The sequence below is a fragment of the Zea mays genome, chromosome 6 (genome assembly GCF_902167145.1).
Source record: "Zea mays cultivar B73 chromosome 6, Zm-B73-REFERENCE-NAM-5.0, whole genome shotgun sequence".
Classification (NCBI taxonomy): domain Eukaryota; kingdom Viridiplantae; phylum Streptophyta; class Magnoliopsida; order Poales; family Poaceae; genus Zea; species Zea mays.
Genome location: NC_050101.1, coordinates 138,047,535 through 138,071,131, shown reverse-complemented (window position 1 = coordinate 138,071,131; position 23,597 = coordinate 138,047,535). Strand labels below are relative to the sequence as shown.

Below are 23,597 nucleotides of genomic sequence, written 5' to 3'. Positions count from 1 at the left end.
CGAGTATCCAACTTGAGCCCCCGGATGCATAAACCTACAAAACAAGTTTAGTTCTTTGTTTTAGGTACCCAAACGGTTTTGGGTCCTTTGGCATTAGAAATGAGAACTTTGGGTACCCAAACACAAGTCTTGGAACCCTTGTGCTTGCCCCCAACAAATTTGGCAACTACCTTGCCGGATTTGCTAGTAAGCACATAAGATGCATCAAAAGTTGTAAATGAAATGGCATGATCATTTGATGCATTAGAAGTTTTCTTTCTAGGCAACTTGGCACGGGTTGGTTGCCTAGAGCTAGATGTCTCACCCTTATACATAAAAGCATGGTTAGGGCCAGAGTGAGACTTCCTAGAGTGAATTCTCCTAATTTTGCTCTCGGGATAACCGGCAGGGTACAAAATGTAACCCTCGTTATCCTGAGGCATGGGAGCCTTGCCCTTAACAAAGTTAGACAAATTTTTAGGTGGGGCATTAAGTTTGACATTGTCTCCCCTTTGGAAGCCAATGCCATCCTTGATGCCAGGACGTCTCCCATTATAGAGCATGCTTCTAGCCAATTTAAATTTTTCATTTTCTAAGTCATGCTCTCTAATCTTAGCATTTAGTTGAGCTATGTGATCATTTTGTTTTTTAATTAAGGCTAGGTGATCATGGATAGCATCAACATTAATATCTCTACATCTAGTACAAATGGAAATATGCTCAACATTAGATGTAGAGGGTTTGCAAGATTTTAGTTCAACAACCTTAGCATGCAACATATCATTTTTAGTTCTAAGGTCGGAAATAGTATCATTGCAAACATCAAAATCCTTAGCCTTAGCAATTAGTTTCTCATTCTCATTTCTAAGGCTAGCAATGGAAACATTTAACTCATCAATCCTAGCAAGTAAATCAACATTATCATTTCTAGGATCAATGCAAACATGAGAATCTACCTTAGCAATTAATTTAGCATTTTCACTTCTAAGGTTGGCAATAGTGTCATGGCACATGCTTAGCTCACTAGATAATTTGTTACATTTTTCTACTTCTAGAGCATAAGCATTTTTAACCTTAACATGTTTCTTATTCTCCTTGATTAGGAAGTCCTCTTGGGAGTCCAAGAGATCATCCTTTTCATGGATGGCACTAATTAGTTCATTTAATTTTTCCTTTTGTTCCATGTTAAGGTTAGCAAAAAGAATGCGCAAGTTATCCTCCTCATTTTTATCATCATCCTCATCACTAGATGTTTCATATTTGGTGGAGGACCTTGATTTTACCTTCTTTTTGCCGTCCTTGGCCATGAGACACTTGTGGCCGACGTTGGGGAAGAGAAGGCCCTTGGTGACGGCGATGTTGGCGGCGTCCTCGTCGTCGGAGGAGTCGCTTGAGCTTTCGTCGGAGTCCCACTCCCGACAAACATGGGCATCGCCGCCCTTCTTCTTGTAGTATTTCTTCTTCTCCTTCCTTCTTCCCTTCTTGTCGTCGCCCCTGTCACTGTCACTAGACATAGGACATTTTGCAATGAAGTGACCGGGCTTACCACACTTGTAGCAAACCTTCTTGGAACGAGGTTTGTAGTCCTTCCCCTTCCGTTGCTTGAGGATTTGCCTAAAGCTTTTGATGATTAGGGCCATCTCCTCATTGTCGAGCTTGGAGGCGTCAATTGGTTGTCTACTTGGTGTAGACTCCTCCTTCTTCTCCTCCGTTGCCTTAAAGGCCACTGGTTGCGCCTCGGAGGTGGAAGGCTCGTCAAGCTCGTTGATCTTCTTGGAGCCCTTAATCATGCATTCAAAACTCACAAAATTCCCGATAACTTCCTCGGGGGTCATTAGTGGATATCTAGGATTCCCACGAATTAATTGTACTTGAGTGGGGTTAAGGAAAATAAGAGCTCTTAGAATAACCTTAACCACTTCGTGGTCATCCCATTTTGTGCTCCCGAGGTTGCGCACTTGGTTCACCAAGGTCTTGAGCCGGTTGTACATGTCTTGTGGCTCCTCCCCTTGGCGAAGACGGAAGCGACCGAGCTCTCCCTCGATCGTTTCCCGCTTGGTGATCTTGGTGAGTTCATCACCCTCGTGCGCCGTCTTGAGTAGGTCCCAAATCTCCTTGGCGTTCTTCAATCCTTGTACTTTGTTGTATTCCTCCTTGCTTAGGGAGGCAAGGAGGATGGTTGCGGCTTGGGAGTTGAAGTGCTCGATTTGGGCCACTTCGTCCGTGTCATAGTCCTCATCCCCTATAGATGGTACCTGTACACCATACTCAACAACATCCCATATACTCTTGTGGAGAGAGGTTAGATGAAATCGCATTAAATTACTCCACATAGCATAATCTTCACCATTAAAAGTTGGTGGTTTACCTAATGGGACGGAAAGTAGAGGTGTATGTTTAGGAACACGAGGATAGCGTAGGGGAATCTTACTATACTTCTTACGCTCTTGGCGTTTAGAAGTGACGGACGCCGCGTCGGAGCCGGAGGTAGATGTCGATGAAGTGTCGGTCTCGTAGTAGACCACCTTCCTCATCCTCTTGTGCTTGTCCCCACTCCGATGCGGCTTGTGAGAAGAAGATTTTTCCTTCTTCTCCTTGTGGTGAGAAGAGGAAGATCTTTTCTCCTTCCGTTTGGAGGAGTTCTTCTTCTTCTCCCTTTTCTTGGTGCGGGACTCTTCCGATGAGGTGCTCCCTTGGCTTGTAGTGGGCTTGTCGCCGGTCTCCATCTCCTTCTTGGCGTGATCTCCCGACATCACTTCGAGCGGTTAGGCTCTAATGAAGCACCGGGCTCTGATACCAATTGATAGTCGCCTAGAGGGGGGGTGAATAGGGCGAAACTGAAATTTACAAAAATAATCACAACTACAAGCCGGGTTAGCGTTAGAAATATCAACGAGTCCGCGAGAGAGGGCGCAAAACAAATCGCAAGCAAATAAGGAGAGTGACACGCGGATTTGTTTTACCGAGGTTCGGTTCTCGCAAACCTACTCCCCGTTGAGGAGGCCACAAAGGCCGGGTCTCTTTCAACCCTTCCCTCTCTCAAACGGTCCCTCGGACCGAGTGAGCTTTCCTTCTTCTCAATCAACCGGGAACAAAACTTCCCCGCAAGGGCCACCACACAATCGGTGCCTCTTGCCTCGGTTACAATTGAGTGTTGATCACAAGAGCAAAAGAGAAAGAAAGAATGCGATCCAAGCGCAAGAGCTCAAAAGAACACGGCAAATCTCTCTCGCTAGTCACTAAAGGCTTGAGTGGAATTGGAGAGGATTTGATCTCTTTGTATGTGTCTAGAATTGAATGCCTAGCTCTTGTAAGTGGTTAGAAGTTGGAAAACTTGGATGGCAATGAATGTGGGGTGGTTGGGGTATTTATAGCCCCAACCACCAAAAGTGACCGTTGGCTGGAGGCGTCTGCTCGATGGCGCACCGGACAGTCCGGTGCCCCTGCCACGTCATCACTGCCGTTGGATTCTAGCCGTTGGAGCTTCTGACTTGTGGGCCCGCCTGGGTGTCCGGTGCACACCGGACATGTACTGTTTGATGTCCGGTGCACCGGCATGGGCGATTCTGACTTCTGCGCGCGCTGCGCGCGCATTTAATGCACCGCAGGGAGCCGTTGGCGCCGCAGGGAGCCGTTGCTCCGCTGGCACACCGGACAGTCCGGTGTACACCGGACAGTCCGGTGAATTATAGCGGAGCGGCTGCCGCGCGAACCCGAGGCTGGCGAGTTCAGGAGGCCGAGCTTCCTTGGAGCACCGGACATGTCCGGTGCACACCGGACAGTCCGGTGAATTATAGCGCGCCGTCTTCCGAGAAATCCCGAGGGTGAAGAGTTTGAGTCTGAGTTCCCTGGTGCACCGGACAGGTACTGTTCACTGTCCGGTGGCACACCGGACAGTCCGGTGCGCCAGACCAGGGGTGCCCTCGGTTGCCCCTTTGCTCCTTTATTGAATCCAACACTTGATCTTTTTATTGGCTAGATGTGAACCTTTTGCACCTGTATAACTTATACACTAGAGCAAACTAGTCAGTCCAATATTTGTGTTGGGCAATTCAACCACCAAAATTATTTAGGAACTAGGTGTAAGCCTAATTCCCTTTCACTTGTTCAGTTCATCGGGCCATGATCTATTTGGATCTCTACTTGTAATCATTCTTACATGTGGAGTATCTCTTTGTATATTGTCACCCTTGCCTAATGCATTGGTGTCATGGTTAATGACTTATGGTGCCGCGGCGAAACTGAGAGCCTCCTGTGAATGCGCACACAGGACTGTGCTACTCGTCGGATGCTAGTATCAAGGTCTCTGGTCATGATCCATTGTGGAACTACACTGATGTGTTATCTTCCGTAAACTACTTCCTTGAAACAATTTCTATGTTGTTTGTCAAGTGATCAAGCAACATCTATCATCTCTGTTGGATCAAAAGGGCATACCCCTTTAATGTGTGGTCTCTTGTCCCTTTACTTTGATGGTGACTACTCATACAAGTTCCCTTTACATCCTTTGTGTAAAGGTGAAGCCTTGGAGCTTTTTAGTGTCGAGAGACAACTGATTAGCTCTCAAAATGAAGATTGATTTTTCCCTGCTGTTGTGATGCAGGAGTTTGTTCATTCGCTCTCTTATTTAATCCAAGTATTCCCTAACCAAGTGGATAATTCATCTCACATGAAGAAACGGATGAACAACCTGACCAAATGGATTTCTGCCCAAGTGCATGATCAACTGTTAGTATGAGTGAACTCTCAACCCTTGGCTTACCAATGGTACTGAGAGGATTTTCTTAATGTCAAAAGTAGTTCAACAAGTTGGTTTTGACTAACTTGTAACTGCTCAATGAACGAAGGCTGAGTTTAGAGATCATTTTATCGAGTTGTCTAAACTCACTTTGGTTCAACACACCCTAAAGAAAGTACTTAACAAAATCAAATTAAGTCGACCAGTAACCATCTAATTATCTCTCTAGTTATGCCTCGATCGCCTCACGTGTGTTTTCCCAGCATATGCGATCAAGTCGAGCCATGCCTAGTGCTTGATAAAATGGACTGGTCGTAAAGTCCGTATCTACAGATCTCTTCACTGGTGATTCTCTAGAATCTATACCATCTTTCGTGGACTTGAATTCTCGGGTAAGCCACATGTTAACCGCGACAGTATTCGACATCCACACCCGTCTCCTGTGCTATCAATTTCCTGTAACCACTTGTTGGTAAACTTCTTTCTGTGTTTTACCCAAGACGGTGCATGTGATTCTGTTTGGGGAAAATCACGTATTTACCGCTCACCCAATAGACTCGGATAGTACAATGTCATCAGAAAAAGCAAACTGCACACATGAAACCTTATGTGTTCTTGTGGCAGGTAGCGTCTCTACTATGGGACATCTCTAAATTAGCTTAAGGCGATATATGATATGCCCACTAGAGAAACTACATCCTGAGGCACTCACCTTTACTTGGACTATCTTAGGGTTATCGCTGATATGGATATGGGTTACATACTTCTCTACCCTTAGAAGTCTTTCGCTCTGAATCTCGGGACGAGATTCTTTTAAGGGGGGAGGGCTGTAACACCCCAGGTGTTTATATTCCGCTCGACAAAGAGTATGAGTTTAAGCACGTAATATCAGTGGATAAAACAGATGCTAAATTTCAATTAGCTTCGTCTATCGCGATTTTAATATCGCATCTGTTTTATTTGTCGCGAGTGCGACATTCTTTTTATTTTATTTATCCGGGCTCTTCCTAAATTTTCGTGATGTTCGGAACATCGTTGTTCCGAAAATCGGTGCGTCCGGTGATTATTTAAAATTCATCGCTCGCGCAAATACGAATTTAGGAAATTCAGTACGGTCCTCCGATTTCATCTCAAACAAATTTATTTTGAACTCGACGACTAAGATACTCGGGGTAAAATAATTCGAATCGCGCGAAATCGTGCGAGAGGTTATGATCTAATTTGTTCTTTAGCCCACACTGTAGAATAATCAAATTAACTGTGTTTTGGTGATGGATACATTTTTTTATCTGATTTCGACCAAACCAGTGTTGTCTTAAATATTGAATCTGCCTGTTTACGTGCCGTTCGAGAAAAACGATGCGCCAGCTCATTGTCGAATTATTCTCTAGTCGAATATTCGGATAGCGGGCAAAATTCGTCTAAATATAACGGAAACGAATGCAAATTAAAATTAATTGAATTGTTTCTCTAACAAATTGACCAAGACGGATAAATCAAATATTCGGGTCGAAAGCAGATGAGTTTATCTGATCCCGAGAATATCCACCATAGTAAGCGCAGTCCAAAAATATTAAAGTTGATATTGTTTTGTTTGATTTGTTTGCATCTATATCAGACCCAAATTTTAGAGCATCAGATATTTCTGTACTCGTTTGTTTCAGAACAAAGGAAAGTCTTCTACAACCTTATCCTTGCCATCGCTTGGGATTTTTTTTCAGCAAACAACGCTAGCGCTCATATTCTTATCTTGAGTCATTGTCACCATTCTTATCCTCTCGTATGATTTCCTCCTCATCCAGAAATCAGCAATTGAAATGTCACTCACGCATTCTTCTCACATACGGCTCCTTGGGATATTTCTCGGTGCACATGCCCAGCTGTTCATATCCCTGAACATGCACAACATCCTGGAGGCTCTATCACGTCATCTTCTAGCTTCCATATGATTCCTCTCCACTAGTCATTCCTCTGAAAAATCTCCAGCCGCCGCCCTCCATCTGATATTTCTCATCCGTCGTATATCTCCTGGCGCGCGCGTTCCTTGTCTTGTCCCAGCGCCCGGCAGCTGCGCCCTGCTCCAGCTCATGGCGCGTCCCTGCCCCTCCCATGGCAGCTCCCCAGCTCGATTTCCCTCCCTAGCCATGGCCGCGCCCAAATCCTCTCCCTCCCTGTTCGGATTCCGCCAGACCTGCGTAGCTCCCTGGTGTGTCTTCCTCCCTGCGCGCTCAGCCAGCGTCCCTGCGCGCTCCGCGGTGCTCAGCTCTCCAGCTCCGGTGCCCAGCTCGCCAGGGCCGCGTGTGCTCCAGTGTCGCGCTCTGCTCGCGGCGTTCATCTCCCTGCTCAGCTCGCCGCGCCGAACTGTCCAGCACCTCTCTGCTCCTTTCGTTCCTAGCGCGTCGAGTTGAGCTTGCCGATGATGCTTTGGCTGGTCAGCCTCTGCTCTAGCTCGCAGTTGCTGCGTTGCCGAGTCCCTGGCCGCCGTGCCCTGTGCGCTGTCCTCCGCTCGCCGGGCTGTACGTTGCTAGGATCGGAAGCACCGTCCTTCGTTTGGACAGCAACGGCGTGCACAAAAGCTTTGTTGCTGCTGTTGGAGGCTTCTCGACGAAATATCTAACAAAGGGTTGAAGCTCCAGTGCATCGCCGTCGTTTCGCTATGTCCGGCGTCGTGCTTTTTTTTTGCCGGTCATTGGTTTCCTATTCAACACAACACCGTCGTCCCCGCGTCGCACCCGGAATTTCGCCGCGCGTCCTGTTTCCTGCTCGCCAGCGTGCCCTCTCGGCTCGCTCGGCTTTAATTCCCAATCGCGTCGTTGATTCCGCCGGTTAGCGTCGTTCGACGTCGCGTCGCGGGTGCAGCTCTATATACGTCACCCCCTGTGTCGTCATCGTTCCACGCGTCAGCAAGAAATTCCAAGAGTCGGGTGAAGACGAAGCTAACAACACGATATTCCCCAAGCGCTCGACAAAATTGACTGAATCGGAAAATCGCTACCGATCTCGGAGATTCGTGTTAGCTGTGGAAACGGTAAGCTGATAAATTATTCAAAATAGTTCGATCGTTGAATAAATTAATGTGCTAGTGCGAGGCTCATTAAGGTGCTCAATAAATTGCGTAAGTCACGAAACTCTCGTCGACTTCGCAGTTCTTGCGATTATTGAGCCAGGTTCAGTTATAACGAGTTATTTCACTATTCCGGTCAATTAGTTGAATTAGTGTACCGAGTAGAATCTTAGTAGGCATGTGTGTTGATGAAATATTTTAATCACTTATAAAGATGTAGTACAATTTATAAAACGAGAGATGAATTTAGCATTTAACCAATTAGCTAATGAGTTGTGTTTAGGCTGATTATGTTCAATGTGTTGTTCATGATGTTTGCGTTAGGTTCGTTTAATCTAGAAAAAAAACCGTGATTATTGCTCTTAGTCGTACGTTGATAACTAGTGTTTTCTGTAGGAAATAGTACAACGCCTCACCGGTAGGTGTTTAATTCACCGTCGTGTAGCCTTATTTAGGTTTGTGATATTCTTGTTTATATGCATTCATGTGCATTATGCAAATCATTTAGGTACGTTGATTAACCACGAGATGCGGAGAGTTGAGTCAAGTCGACCCCAAGCGTGGACTACTCCGCATGGTGAAGCTGATGGACCAACCTGAAGATGGTTAAATCAAGCGAATGTTCGGTTGAGGGATACTCGTCAAGCGGATGTCATCTAACAAACACTAACATAGTGTTTATTCCAGGCAAGCCCCGGTGCATGCAACCCCTTTCCTTGTGTTTTAAATACTTTTCGCACACTTAAGTCTAGTGAAATGTGCATTAGGTTCATAGGAGTTACTTGAAACCCTTTGATGCATTACTTTCCTTGATATCCATACCTTTATAGATACTTCTGTGAAGTATCAAAATATGATTTACAAAAATGCTTAGCCTTGCTTAGATCTTGTGGATAGAGGTTGTCCTTAATTTAACTCGAGAAAGGATGGCTTCTACCTGCAAGAATATTTTCATTTGGAGCAATAGTGGGATCTTACTGCAAAGTTCCCTGTGATGCTCTTTCATCCTAAGGAACAGACACAATCCTAAGGATGGAAATACTTAAATCGAGACTTGGGCTAGGAACAGGTGATGCTCCGCCCGGGTCAATTAAGGATTGGATGCGTATGTAGGCCTGTTGATCAAGGACTATCTTATCTAGCCACATGCCCTGAGAATGGGACAGGGTAAGCTTGAACCCGGCTATTCCATACATGAAAAGACAATCGCGCACTGGGCGTGGAGAGATGGCGAGAGTGGCACGTACCCTCCTGGCAACGGATCGCCTAAAAGGGGTGGTGTACTCTCGGGTGGTGCGGACCTGTTCATGCAGTGGAGGATCCGTGGGAATAGTAGACATCAAGGTTTACGAGAAACATATGTCGTGTGGTTAGAAATCCTCAGCTGAGTAAATCGATTCGGATCGCCGTTATATCCCCGGACAGTGGAGACTTGAGCTCCGACCTACAACCTAAGTCAGGATGTGAACACGATGGATAAAAATAATGTTGTCTTGATGTGATGTGAAATTAGACTAGATGCAAATAGAGTCTATTAATACTTAATATGGCGTTAAAAGATTGAAAGTAAGGACTCACTTTAGTAAGCTATTTCTGCAAAAGTATCTAAGTTGATTCTTGCTAAAGCCTCTCCTTGACTCCTATTTATCCAGCATACCCTTGAGAGTCTTTTCCTTAGTCGGGTAAGTCTTGCTGAGTAATTCCATACTGAGGGTTTTATTCCCTGTTGTTTTTCAGGTTATAGTTTTTGTGCTGCTGTTGATGGTGTTAAGTGCCGGTGGGCTCGGCCTTCTTATATAAGTATACCCCGTCTTTACCTTCTTATTGAGGATGGTCACTTGAGTTAGCATATATTTCAAACTTATAAATAATTTATAACAGTTTAAAGTTATTTCTTTGAATCACCTTTGTAATCACTCCGATCATACAAAGTAAAATTTTGTAACTTGTAAAATTTGGTAATAAGATTTCCGCTGCAAAGATATTGATGTGTGTGATTTGTGTTTACTTAATCCCGCGGTTCTGGTTGTAAGTGGTTTATCCGATGTCCTTGGGTCAATCGGACGGATCCTGTTAAGTTATTTAGTGCACATGCATAGCTGTCTGAGGTCTTTGAGACAAGGACAGGTGCATGTGGGCCCAATAACTTGGGAGGTTCTGCCACAAGCTCTCCCCGGGTAGAAAGGGAATCATGACTCATGGGTAAAGTGTGCAACCTCTGCAGAGGGTAGTGAAACTGATATATCAGCCGTGCTCATGGTTAAGAGCAGCCTTGGGATCCTCTTTGATTAGAGATACAGATGGTTCGAGATACAAGGATTATGTTGTGGTTTTGGTTCGACTATGATGGTGTTGTTCCTCAATGAGGAAATGGTTCACGGGTTGGTTAATGCTAAAATCTGGCTTCTACTAATGATAAATACTTGACCAACTAAAAGCAACTGCTTGAGCCTAACCCCACATAAAGCTAGTCCACTTCAGCCAAACGGGACATTTGCTGAGTACGTTGATGTGTACTCATCCTTGCTTTACCACAAAACACCAGGTTGTCCGCATTGTAACCACTTCTCAGGAGAAGGCGAAGCCGTGGAAGGAGACTTCCAGGAGTTCCAAGATTACGATGAATTCTAGGTGTGGGTTGGCGGCAACCCCCAGTCAGCTGCCTGTGAAGGCCTTATCTTTACTGTGTTTCGCTAGCACTTTGATTTACTTGTTAAGACAATGACTATGTGGATGTCTATGACTCTATGATGTAATAAGTACTCTTTTATGTTATTACTCGAGCATTGTGTGATGATGTTCATTTATGTAATCGCTGTGTACGTGAGTTCTGATCCTGGCACGTACATAGTTCGCATTCGGTTTGCCTTCCAAGACCGGGTGTGACATCCACCTTTTTCCCTTTCAATCCATCTTCGAGACTAAATCATCAAACTCAAGCACATGGTTAGTCTTCAAAGGGTCAAGTTGTAACACATCTCCCCCTAAACATGTGCATCACTTTGCAACGGACTTGTGAGGTCCAGGGAGTGTTTGTACAACTTGAGCACCACAATAAACAACAAAATGCAGAATGAACATGATCAAAAGCATAAACATATGTATGCTACATTTCAATCCAAGTTCCGCGAATCTAAGATATTGAGCTCACTACGCAGCCTGCAAAAGGTCTTCTCATCTAGAGGCTTGGTAAAGATATCAGCTAGCTGGTTCTCAGTGCTAACATGAAACACTTCGATATCTCCCTTTTGCTGGTGGTCTCTCAAAAAGTGATGCTGGATGTCTATGTGCTTTGTGCGGCTGTGTTTAACAGGATTTTCCGCCAAGCGGATAGCACTCTCATTGTCACATAGGAGTGGGACTTTGCTCAGATTGTAGCCAAAGTCCCGGAGGGTTTGTGTCATCCAAAGCAGTTGCGCGCAACACTGTCCTGCGGCAACATACTCGGCCTCAGCGGTGGATAGGGCAACGGAGGTTTGTTTCTTAGAGTTCCATGACACCAGGGAGCTTCCTAAGAATTGGCACGTCCCCGATGTACTCTTCCTATCGACCTTACATCCAGCATAGTCGGAGTCTGAGTATCCAACCAAGTCAAAGGTAGACCCCTTGGGATACCAGAGCCCAAAGCAAGGCGTAGCAACCAAATATCGAAGAATTCGCTTTACCGCCACTAAGTGACACTCCTTAGGATCGGATTGAAATCTAGCACACATGCATACGCTAAGCATAATATCCGGTCTACTAGCACATAAATAAAGTAAAGACCCTATCATTGACCGGTATGCTTTTTGATCAACGGACTTACCTCCTTTGTTGAGGTCGGTGTGTCCGTCGGTCCCCATCGGAGTCTTTGCGGGCTTGGCGTCCTTCATCCCAAACCGCTTTAGCAGATCTTGCGTGTACTTCGTTTGGGAGAGGAAGGTGCCATCTTTGAGTTGCTTCACTTGGAACCCAAGGAAGTAGTTCAACTCGCCCATCATTGACATCTCGAATTTCTGCGTCATCACCCTGCTAAACTCTTCACAAGACTTTTGGTTAGTAGAACCAAATATTATGTCATCGACATAAATTTGGCACACAAACAAATCACCATCACATGTCTTAGTAAAAAGAGTTGGATCGGCTTTCCCAACCTTGAAAGCATTAACAATTAGAAAGTCTCTAAGGCATTCATACCATGCTCTTGGGGCTTGCTTAAGTCCATAGAGCGCCTTAGAGAGCTTACACACGTGGTCGGGGTACCGTTCATCCTCGAAGCCAGGGGGTTGCTCCACGTACACCTCCTCCTTGATTGGCCCGTTGAGGAAAGCGCTCTTCACATCCATTTGGAACAACCTGAAAGAATGGTGAGCGGCATATGCTAGCAAGATACGAATTGATTCTAGCCTAGCCACAGGAGCAAACGTCTCCTCAAAGTCCAAACCTGCGACTTGGGCATAACCTTTTGCCACAAGTCGAGCCTTGTTCCTTGTCACCACCCCGTGCTCGTCCTGTTTGTTGCGGAACACCCACTTGGTTCCCACAACATTTTGCTTTGGACGAGGCACCAGTGTCCAAACTTCATTGCGCTTGAAGTTGTTGAGTTCCTCCTGCATGGCCAATACCCAATCCGGATCTAGCAAGGCCTCCTCTACCCTGAAAGGCTCAATAGAAGAGACAAAGGAGTAGTGCTCACAAAAATTGACTAATCGAGATCGAGTAGTTACTCCCTTGCTAATGTCACCCAAAATTTGGTCGACGGGATGATCCCTTTGAATCACTGCTCGAACTTGGGTTGGAGGTGCCGGTTGCGCTTCTTCCTCCATCACATGATCATCTTGTGCTCCCCCTTGATCACACTCCTCTTTATGAACCTGTTCATCGTTTTGAGTTGGGGGTTGCACCATTGTTGAGGAAGAAGGTTGATCTCGTTTATCTTGTTCCTGTGGCCGCACTTCTCCAATTGCCATGGTTCGTATAGCGGCTGTCGGAACATCTTCTTCATCTACATCATCACAATCAACAACTTGCTCTCTTGGAGAGCCATTAGTCTCATCAAATACAACGTCGCTAGAGACTTCAACCAAACCCGATGATTTGTTGAAGACTCTATACGCCTTTGTATTTGAGTCATAACCTAACAAAAACCCTTCTACAGCTTTGGGAGCAAACTTAGAATTTCTACCCTTCTTTACTAGAATGTAGCACTTGCTCCCAAATACACGAAAGTAAGATACATTGGGTTTGTTACCGGTTAGTAGCTCATACGAAGTCTTCTTGAGGAGGCGATGAAGGTAGACCCTGTTGATGGCGTGGCAAGCCGTGTTCACGGCTTCCGACCAGAAACACTCGGGGGTCTTGAATTCTCCAAGCATCGTCCTCGCTATATCGATTAGCGTCCTGTTCTTCCTTTCTACCACACTATTTTGCTGTGGTGTGTAGGGAGCGGAGAACTCGTGCTTGATCCCTTCCTCCTCAAGGAACTCCTCCACTTGAAGGTTCTTGAACTCGGACCCGTTGTCGCTCCTTATCTTCTTCACCTTGAGCTCAAACTCATTTTGAGCTCTCCTGAGGAAGCGCTTGAGGGTCCCTTGGGTTTCAGACTTATCCTGCAAAAAGAACACCCAAGTGAAGCGGGAAAAGTCATCAACGATAACTAGACCATACTTACTTCCTCCTATACTCAGATAGGCGACGGGTCCGAAGAGGTCCATATGTAGCAGCTCCAGGGGTCTTGATGTTGTCATCACATTTTTGGTGTGATGAGAGCCTCCCACCTGTTTCCCTGCTTGACAAGCTGCACAAGGTCTATCTTTTTCGAAATGAACATTGGTTAGACCTATCACGTGTTCTCCCTTTAGAAGCTTGTGGAGGTTCTTCATCCCCACATGTGCTAAGCGGCGATGCCACAGCCAGCCCATGCAAGTCTTAGCCATTAAGCATGCATCTAGACCGGCCTCTTCTTTTGCAAAATCCACTAAGTAAAGCTTGCCATCTAGAATACCCTTAAAAGCTAGTGAACCATCACATCTTCTAAAGACAGACACATCTACATTTGTAAACAAACAGTTATATCCCATATTGCATAATTGACTAACAGATAGCAAATTATATCCAAGAGACTCTACTAAAAACACATTAGAGATAGAGTGCTCATTTGAGATTGCAATTTTACCTAACCCTTTTACCTTGCCTTGATTCCCATCACCGAAGATTATTGAATCTTGGGAATCCTTATTCTTGACGTAGGAGGTGAACATCTTCTTCTCCCCCGTCATATGGTTTGTGCATCCGCTGTCAATAATCCAGCTTGAACCCCCGGATGCATAAACCTGCAAGGCAAATTTAGGCTTGGGACTTAGGTACCCAACTCTTGTTGGGTCCTACAAGGTTAGTCACAATTTCCTTAGGGATCCAAATGCAAGTTTTATCACCCTTGCATTTTGCCCCTAACTTTCTAGCAATCACCTTTCTATCCTTTCTACAAATTGCAAAGGAAGCATTCAAAGCATGATATATTGTAGAAGGCTCATTAACTTTTCTAGGAATATTAACAACATTTCTCCTAGGCATATTATGAACAACATTTCTCCTACCAACATTCCTATCATGCACATAGAAAGAACTAGAAGCAAACATGTCATGAGAATCATAAACATATGAATCAAAAACATTATAACTTCTATTTGCATTTCTAGTATGTCTCCTATCATGATACATAAAGGCATGGTTCTTTTTAGCACTACCAGCCATAGGGGCCTTCCCTTTCTCCTTGGCGAGAATGGGAGCCTTATGGCTTGTTAAGTTCTTGGCTTCCCTCTTGAAACCAAGTCCATCCTTAATTGAGGGGTGTCTACCAATTGTGTAGGCATCCCTTGCAAATTTTAGCTTATCAAAATTACTCTTGCTAGTCTTAAGCTGAGCATTAAGACTAGCCAATTCATCATTAAGTTTGGAAATTGAAACTAGGTGTTCACTACAAGCATCAATGTCAAAATCTTTACACTTATTACAAGTTTCAACAATTTCTACACAAGAATTAGATTTACTAGCTACTTCTAGTCTAGCATTTAAATCATCATTAAAACTCTTTAACTTAGCAATAGTTTCATGACAAGAAGATAGTTCACTAGAAAGCACTTCATTTCTTTTAACTTCTAAAGCATAAGATTTTTGTGCCTCTACAAATTTGTCATGTTCTTCATATAAAAGATCCTCTTGTTTTTCTAAGAGTCTATCCTTTTCATTCAAGGCATCAATCAATTCATTAATCTTATCTACTTTAGTTCTATACAATCCCTTGAACAAACTAGAGTAATCTATTTCTTCATCACTAGACTCATCATCACTAGAAGAATCATAAGTGACATTGTTTTGATTACTTACCTTCTTCTCCCTTGCCATAAGGCATGTGTGACGCTCGTTGGGGAAGAGGGATGACTTGTTGAAGGCGGTGGCGGCGAGTCCTTCATTGTCGGAGTCGGAGGAGGAGCAATCCGAATCCCACTCCTTTCCGATATGTGCCTCGCTCTTGGCCTTCTTGTAATGCTTCTTCTTCTCCCTTTTGTTCCCCTTTTCCTGGTCACTTTCATTATCGGGACAGTTAGCAATGAAATGACCAATCTTACCACATTTGAAGCACGAGCGCTTCTCCTTTGTCTTGGTCTTGCTTGGCTGTCCCTTGCGACCTTTAAGCGCCGTCTTGAAGCGCTTAATGATGAGGGCCATCTCCTCATTATTTAGCCCGGCCGCCTCAACTTGCGCCACCTTGCTCGGTAGCGCCTCCTTGCTCCTTGTTGCCTTGAGAGCAATGGGTTGAGGCTCATGAATAGGACCGTTCAAGGCGTCGTCCACATATCTTGCCTCTTTGATCATCATTCGCCCACTAACGAATTTCCCAAGAACTTCTTCGGGCGACATCTTGGTGTACCTGGGATTTTCACGTATATTGTTCACCAAATGAGGATCAAGAACGGTAAAAGACCTTAGCATTAGGCGGACGACGTCGTGATCCGTCCATCGCGTGCTTCCGTAGCTCCTTATTTTGTTGATAAGGGTCTTGAGCCGGTTGTATGTTTGAGTTGGCTCCTCGCCCCTTATCATTGCGAACCGTCCAAGCTCGCCCTCCACCAACTCCATCTTGGTGAGTAAGGTGACATCGTTCCCCTCATGAGAGATCTTGAGAGTGTCCCAGATCTGCTTGGCATTGTCCAAGCCGCTCACCTTATGGTACTCGTCCCTGCACAAGGAGGCTAGCAACACAGTAGTAGCTTGTGCATTTTTATGAATCTGTTCATTAATAAACATGGGATTATCCGTACTATCAAAGTGCATTCCACTTTCTACAATCTCCCATATGCTAGGATGGAGAGAGAACAAGTGACTACGCATTTTGTGACTCCAAAATCCGTAGTCCTCTCCATCAAAATGAGGAGGTTTACCAAGTGGAATAGATAATAAATGAGCATTAGTACTTTGAGGAATACGAGAGTAATCAAAAGAAAAGTTCGAATTGACCGGTTTCTTTCTCTCGTATTCGTTGTGGTCATCGTCTTTTTGGGAGGAAGTAGACTCATCGCTGTCGTAGTAGACGATCTCCTTGATGCGTCTTGTCTTCTTCTTCTTCCCATCTTTGCGTTTGTGGCCCGAGCCCGAGTCGTTGGACTTGTCATCCCTTGGCTCGTTGACGAAGGACTCCTTCTCCTTGTCGTTGATCACGATTCCCTTCCCTTTAGGATCCATCTCTTCGGGCGGTTAGTCCCTTTGTGAAGAGAACGGCTCTGATACCAATTGAGAGCACCTATAGGGGGGGTGAATAGGTGATCCTGTGAAACTTAAACTTATAGCCACAAAAACTTGTTAAGTGTTAGCACAATAATCGCCAAGTGGCTAGAGAGAAGGTCTTGCACAATACGATAATCACAAAGAATTCAACACAGAGAAGACACAGTGATTTATCCCGTGGTTCGGCCAAGTACAAAACTTGCCTACTCCACGTTGTGGCGTCCCAACGGACGAGAGTTGCACTCAACTCCTCTCAAGTGATCCAATGATCAACTTGAATACCACAGTGTTATGCTTTTCTTTTCTTATCCCGTTCGCAAGGAATCTCCACAACTTGGAGCCTCTCGCCCTTACACTTTTGATGTTCACAAAGAATCACGGAGTAAGGAAGGGAAGCAACACACACAAATCCACAGCAAAATGCGCGCACACACGGCCAAGAATCGAGCTCAAAGACTATCTCAAAGTTCTCACTAGAACGGAGCTCGAATCACTTAGAATGACAAACGAATGCGCAAAGACTGAGTGTGGATGATCAAGAATGCTCTAAGGTTGCTTGGTATTCTCCTCCATGCGCCTAGGGGTCCCTTTTATAGCCCCAAGGCAGCTAGGAGCCGTTGAGAACAAATCTGGAAGGCCATCCTTGCCTTCTGTCGTCGAGCGCACCGGACAGTCCGGTGCCCGATTTCTTTCCTTAAATGGCGAAGCCGACCGTTGGCAGACTTGGAGCTGTTGGCGCACCGGACATGTCCGGTGCACACCGGACAGTCCGGTGCCCCCTTCCGACCGTTGGCTCGGCCACGTGTCCCGCGCAGATCGCGCGGCCGACCGTTGGCTCACCGGACAGTCCGGTGCACACCGGACAGTCCGGTGAATTTTAGCCGTACGTCGTCGGCGAATTCCCGAGAGCGACCACTTCGCTCGAGCCAGTCTGGCGCACCGGACACTGTCCGGTGCACCACCGGACAGTCCGGTGCCCCAGACCGAAACAGCCTCTTGGCTGTACACAGTCAACTCTTCTCTTTTCTTCTTCTTTCTGTTTCTGATACTTAGACAAGTATATTAGTACACAAAACCAATGTACTAAGACTTAGAAACATACCTTTGCTCTTGATTTGCACTTTGTTCATCTATGGACATAGATTCACATTTAAGCACTTGTGTTGGCACTCAATCACCAAAATACTTAGAAATGGCCCAAGGGCACATTTCCCTTTCAATCCTGCGCCAGGGGGATGCGCTCGTAGTAGGGGTTACAAGCGTTCGCGAGAGAGAGAGAGAGAGCGAGCCCGTTCGTCAGCTCCTTCTCCCGCGCGACCTTCCGCATGAAGGCCCTGGACCTCCCTTTTATAAACGCAAGGAGAGGGTCCAGGTGTACAATGGGGGTGTAGCTATGCGCTAACGTGTCCGGCAGAGAGGTGCCTGAGCCCTATGTACATGCCAACGTGGCTGTCGAAGAGGTGCTAAAGCCCTGTGTACGCGGTGTCGTGGCCGTCGGAGGAGCGCTTGAGCCCTGTAGAAGCACAACTGTCGGGGCTGCTGGGACCTTGCTGACGTCTCCTTGCTTCTGTAGGGGGGCTGAGAACCACCGTCGTCATGGACGCACGTGGGGAGCCATCATTACTTGTTACCGGGGCGAGCCTGGATGGGACGCTGGTCTCGTTCCCCCGTAGCCTGAGCTAGCTAGGGGTAGGGTAATGATGCATCCTCTGTGGCGCGGTCGGTCCAAGCCCAAGGTTGGGCGAGGCGGAGCCTCCTCCTGAGGCCGAGGCTGGGGTCGGGCGAGGACGCGATTCCTCCCAAGGTTGAGGCCGGGGTCGGGCGAGGACGTGATTCCTCCCGAGGTCGAGGTTGAGACCGAGCCCTGGGGTCGGGCGAGGCGGAGACCACCTTCCGAGGCCGAGGCGGGGGCCGAGCCCTGGGGTCGGGCGAGGCGGAGACCTCCTCCTGAGGCCGAGGCCCAAGGTCGGGTGAGGCGGAGATTCCTGTTGCGCCTGAGGCTGAACTTGACTGTTGTCAGCTTCGCCCTGGCGGGTGGCACATCAGTCGGAGCGGGGCGAGCGACGTTGTTTTCCTGTCAGGTCGGTAAGTGGAAGGGCGAAGTGACTGCGGTCACTTCGACCTTGCCGACTGAGGCACGCGTGTCAGGATAAGGTGTCAGGTGATCCTCGCATTAAATGCGCCTGCGATACGGTCGGTTGGTGAGGCGATTTGGCCAAGGTTGCTTTACTACGAAGCCTGCCCGAGCTGGGCTTCGGGCGAGTCGAGGGTGCGCCCGTTGCTTGAGGAGGCCCTCGGGCGAGGCGAGAATCCGTCTGGGACTACTGTTCCCGCCCGAGGCTGGGCTCGGGCGAGGCGAGATCGCGTCCCTTAAGTAGACGAAGCCTTGACCTGAATCGTGCCCATCAGTCTCTGCAGCTTGTGCTGATGGTGGTTACCAGCCGTGTTTAGGACTGTTGGGGGTACCCCTAATTATGGTACCCGACACTACCCTTCGACGTAAATCCCCCATCTGCCTCCCGTCGTTAGTCCCCTAACCATCCAGCGTGTTGGCCTCCATAAGCGCTGTCAGACTCCCCCACGGGCTTGCAGCGCCTCCCACCGGCCTGCCCTCTGATCCCGACGTATTCTCTAGTAGGCACAACCCACGAGCTTTGCTAGTATTGTCGTCGTACAGTTAAAGATCAATGCTCGTCATCGTATAGACAAACCTGCTAGTCATGGCAAAAGTTACGAATTCACTGAAATGCATCTTGATATTGTTGGGATGTTTCTTTAATTATGACTGAAATGTAGTGAGATCTCATCACTAAAAAATTATGATTTGGTTAATAATGACTTTAATTTATATATATCTTGTGCTTATGGATTTCTCAAATATTAAAATAGTGTCGGTTTCATTTATTTTGAATGTTGTCATCTTATTGAATTGAAGATAACATCCTGAGTGTGGTAATATAACCAGGAAACTGACCATATTCAGTCATGCCTCAATCATCACTCATCACGAAATAAATAAGAGATGGTGCAGCTTTAACCCACTTTAACCATGTAATCAAATAAGAAACTAGGTTCAACCTGTCACTGAAACCAAACAAAAAACAGATCCGATCTAACCCAGAAAAATGGGTCGACTCCGATTCAACCCACGTCATTTCGAAATCAAACACATGCTAAGTGACCAACCAAATGTTATCTTATGCCCTATAAAACTATGTACATGTTTTTAGGATGTGACACGCCATGGTTGGCAATCGCCTTTTGTCGCAAAATCAGTTCCTGCCGTTGTACAACGACAGAATGTGAACGGGTTCATGTGCCTACTCTGTATGATCGCCATGTTCGCAAGTTCCTTTATCCTTACTCCATTTTTGTATTGTATCATGTGCCTAGATCAGGTCGAACAGAACGTTCTGCAAACAAATGCCCAATTAAGCGAAGCAGTTGCTACTTGCTACGTGTGAATACAAGAGCAGACCAAATAATAACAGTTTGCATTTCATCTCCGTTCCTGAAGTGCACATAGCTGCAGCCCAGTGGGTACAATTAACAGGTTGTTCAGGATGCTGTCTACCTAACACATGAAGGAAATTTACCAGTTGTGTAAAACTCGGAATACAACATCTCACACATCAGGTAAACATTGCTCGGGAGCTCATTACTTCTTCGCATATGTGATGACCATCTGGTTTTCTTTTGTAATTTTGAAGCTTTGAAGGTTGTTCATGGCAGCAGTGGCCTGGGTCTCGTCTCCATACTCCACGAAAGCAATCCCAGGCTTCGCCTCGATCATCCGAACCTCCTTGAAGCCAGGGTACTGGCAGAAGAGCATCTGGAGCATCATGGGCGTCGTCTCGTGTGGCAAGTTTTGGACAAACAAGATGTTGTTTGGTACGATAATCTCTGGCATCATGACCCTTTGTCCTCCTGCTATAGGTATCTGGGTGAGCTGGTACAGAAAAACAAGCCATATAATGTAAGTCGAGGGCATCATATCAAGAGATGAAGAGTCAAATGTGAAAGCAGATAGCAGCAACTCAGCAACTACAGAGCTTTCACATAATCATAGCACTAAAACCAAGCTATATTTCTGCCAGATCAATGTTCAATACTTCACATCAAGTCTTCCACTAACATGATTATGCAATCAGAAATTGGAGCTTGAACAGCCATGGGAAATTTACTTGCCATAAAGAATTATAAAATTATGAGAAACTAAGATGAGTGGATCTTGGTGCCCCGTGCCCGTGCTCAAGCAATATGCAATTGAGGGCCAGAGGCCCAGAGCTAAGAACACAAGCCTTCACCTCCTAAAGAGAAAGACAAATGGGCTACACTCTTACATGCCACATGCACAACATTTAGCATGAAAAAGAAAAAAAAGCGATGAAGCACAAATATAACTCACCTGTGGAGCCCCATAAACACCAGGGTAAGCAGTTACACCCATGCCAATTTGACTAGCACCAGCATCATGGTGATGCTCGCGCTTCTGCTTCTTTTCAGCTGCCAATATTCAAGAATAGGCAAATTAATGATGCTTGAGCTCCAAAAAGGAAAAAGCTTTAACTAGCGTGAGTTGTTCCTAACAAGTCACAACTCTTTCTTCAGAGTTTGTGTAGCGTGCACTGCAGAACAGATTACTAATTTTCTGGTTGGGAGAGAGGCTCCTCATTGACACAAATGCTTCTATAAGTTTAAGTTCTATTCAATTTAGTATTCACATCCTAATAAAAAAGGATACACCCAGTACCGGAAACTCCCACATGAAACAAAAGCGTATGTTGTACCACACAAAATGCATTTGTCACAAAGAAAAATAGTCAACCCATATTCCAAAATTGTATTTCTAGCAGTAGGAAAATTGTGATATTGGTTTAAAAATATGCATTCAAAATAGTTTCCTGTTACGAAGTTTGAGAACGTTGCTAGTTACCATTATATACTGAACAGAACTTCATATTCAATGGGTGGACCACAAGAACATGTTGATACCCTACTTACTGATTAATTCCAAGTACTGTAACACTATGTGACATAGCATTTCTCCAGCAACAAAGAGAAACCATGAAGGGACATTAGAATTCTTGTGACTTGCATTTAGTCCACTTTCAAAAGACATGCCAATAGTTATTATAAAGTACACATGGAAGTATTGAAGTGTTAATATGCAATAGATTAAATTAACCTAAATTATAATGTCTCCAAGTAAAAGTAAGTGGTCAACATCAAGCTATTTAGTCTAGAAGAGCTACAACATTGGCACATAAGGATACATCGTTAAATCAGTTATTAAACAAGAAATGTAGAAGAAGGGTGTTTTAGCCAGCATCTTACATTTTTCATCAGTCCTCTTTCTTCTTTCTCGAGGTACAAAGGTGCCATCAGCCTTTGCTATAATATCTGATTTGGTCTTGGCATATTGAATTCTCTGGATTGAAACAATAAAGGTTTCAGGAGCAAAGCAATAAAAAAATATAACGTGAGTCAGTGACACAGTTTCGTGGAGCCTAAATGCAATGCAGCTACACAGACAAAAATACACTTCCATACCATAATGAGTTGAATGCTTGACAACATGGCATAGTTTGATTTAGTTTAGAATCATCTCAAGATAAGTGTTAATGTACCTACAGCATGTAACCCTAACAAACTAATTTATTAGTTAGAGGTCTTAAAATTTGCATGGGTAAATACAACATAAAGGTGACCTTCCGAATGCCAATAAGCTTTTGCTGGTTTCCTGAGCCATAAAAGAATGACAGAAAGGAAGGACAACAAAAGATGTTCTTTCTGAACATGTATATCACAAAACCCAATAAACCAGCCCATTGAGCCAAAGACAGCAACATATTGCAGCTCAGTTGTATTGAGCTATAAAACTCACCATAGTTTTGTCATAGAAGGGAAAGCCCTGCATCCTCTTCAGAGCCTCAGTAGCTGATGCGACATCTTCGAAGACAACCCAAGCTTGACCTTTATGCTTCAAAGTCTTGAAAGCAAGCACATCAAGAATTTTCCCAAACTGGGAAAAAACGGCTGTTAGGGACTTCTTAAGTTCTGCAAAGATTTAAGCAAATTACTATCAGCTATAACAATAGGATAAAATTACGAATGAACATAAACACAAACATGAGTGCGAATAGGTTTTCAATTGCTGCAGCAAGTATATGTAAAAAAGAATATTGCCACAACAAGAGTGCATGATATAGCTGCCTAGGCCCAAAATTTCAGCAGCAAACAACCTCACTTAATATCTAACACAATTTCGATAGTACAAAAACACCCACACAATCCGCACCCCAAAGGCAGCAACAGCAACCGCTACCTGAAGCACTCTATGACCATCACATGCACAGACTAGTCGGGCACAATATACTCACGCGTACATTCCATGGACTAACACCAGCCCACCCCAAACCCATGGAAAAACGCCAGAGATTTCCATTGCCCAACTACTAGGGCACGGCGCCCACATCGACATTCTAAGATGCAAATCCCCCGACGGAGCCGCAAAAACTAAAGACAAATCGACATAAATCCCTAGGGTTTAGCGAAGGAGCGGAGCGGGGGAGTAGGAGACCTTCGAGCTTGATCTTCTCGTTGAGGTTGTTGATATAGATGGTGACGTTCGGCGGGATGCCATTCGCCTCTCCTTCGCCTCCGCCCACGGCCGCCGCCTCACCGCTCATCTCGCTTCTCTCCTCGCACGGCGCTCGTCTAGCTCGAGAACTTTCTCTCTCCTCGCCTCTCGCTTCCTCTCTGCTCGTTGTCGCGATGGGCTTTGCTTTGTTTTTTCTACTATCCTTGAGTAGAGCTTGGGCCTTGGTTTGTCCTATTTGGGCCTTCGATAGACAATGGGCCTCAGCACCCCGTTCCCTGGTCTCTTCTCGCTGGCGCTTCTCACCGCAGCTGAGCGGCTGAGCCCGTTACGCGGCTACGGGCAGCGCATCGTGTACTACCCCGTGGCTACGATTATATTAAGATACACTGAGACATTGAAAGACTAATTATCATTCTATACTTTTACAGAAAACCTTATCAACATTAAAA

General features: G+C 45.5%; 1 protein-coding gene and 1 long non-coding RNA gene across 2 annotated transcripts; one reads left to right on the top strand and one right to left on the bottom strand.

Annotated features, from left to right (window-relative positions):
* The first annotated feature begins 6,643 nt into the window (after window positions 1-6,643).
* LOC100278555 (uncharacterized) lies at window positions 6,644-8,461 on the top strand. The gene is made up of 2 exons (NR_159986.1): window positions 6,644-7,745; window positions 8,290-8,461. It is a non-coding gene; the product is annotated as an uncharacterized lncRNA (long non-coding RNA).
* An 11,544-nt stretch (window positions 8,462-20,005) lies between these two features.
* LOC100277950 (uncharacterized) lies at window positions 20,006-23,287 on the bottom strand. The gene is given in 5 exon segments (NM_001151388.1): window positions 20,006-20,493; window positions 20,953-21,050; window positions 21,882-21,975; window positions 22,432-22,604; window positions 23,128-23,287. Coding segments are annotated over 5 exon segments (765 nt in total). The 5' UTR covers window positions 23,237-23,287; the 3' UTR covers window positions 20,006-20,202.
* Window positions 23,288-23,597: the final 310 nt, after the last annotated feature.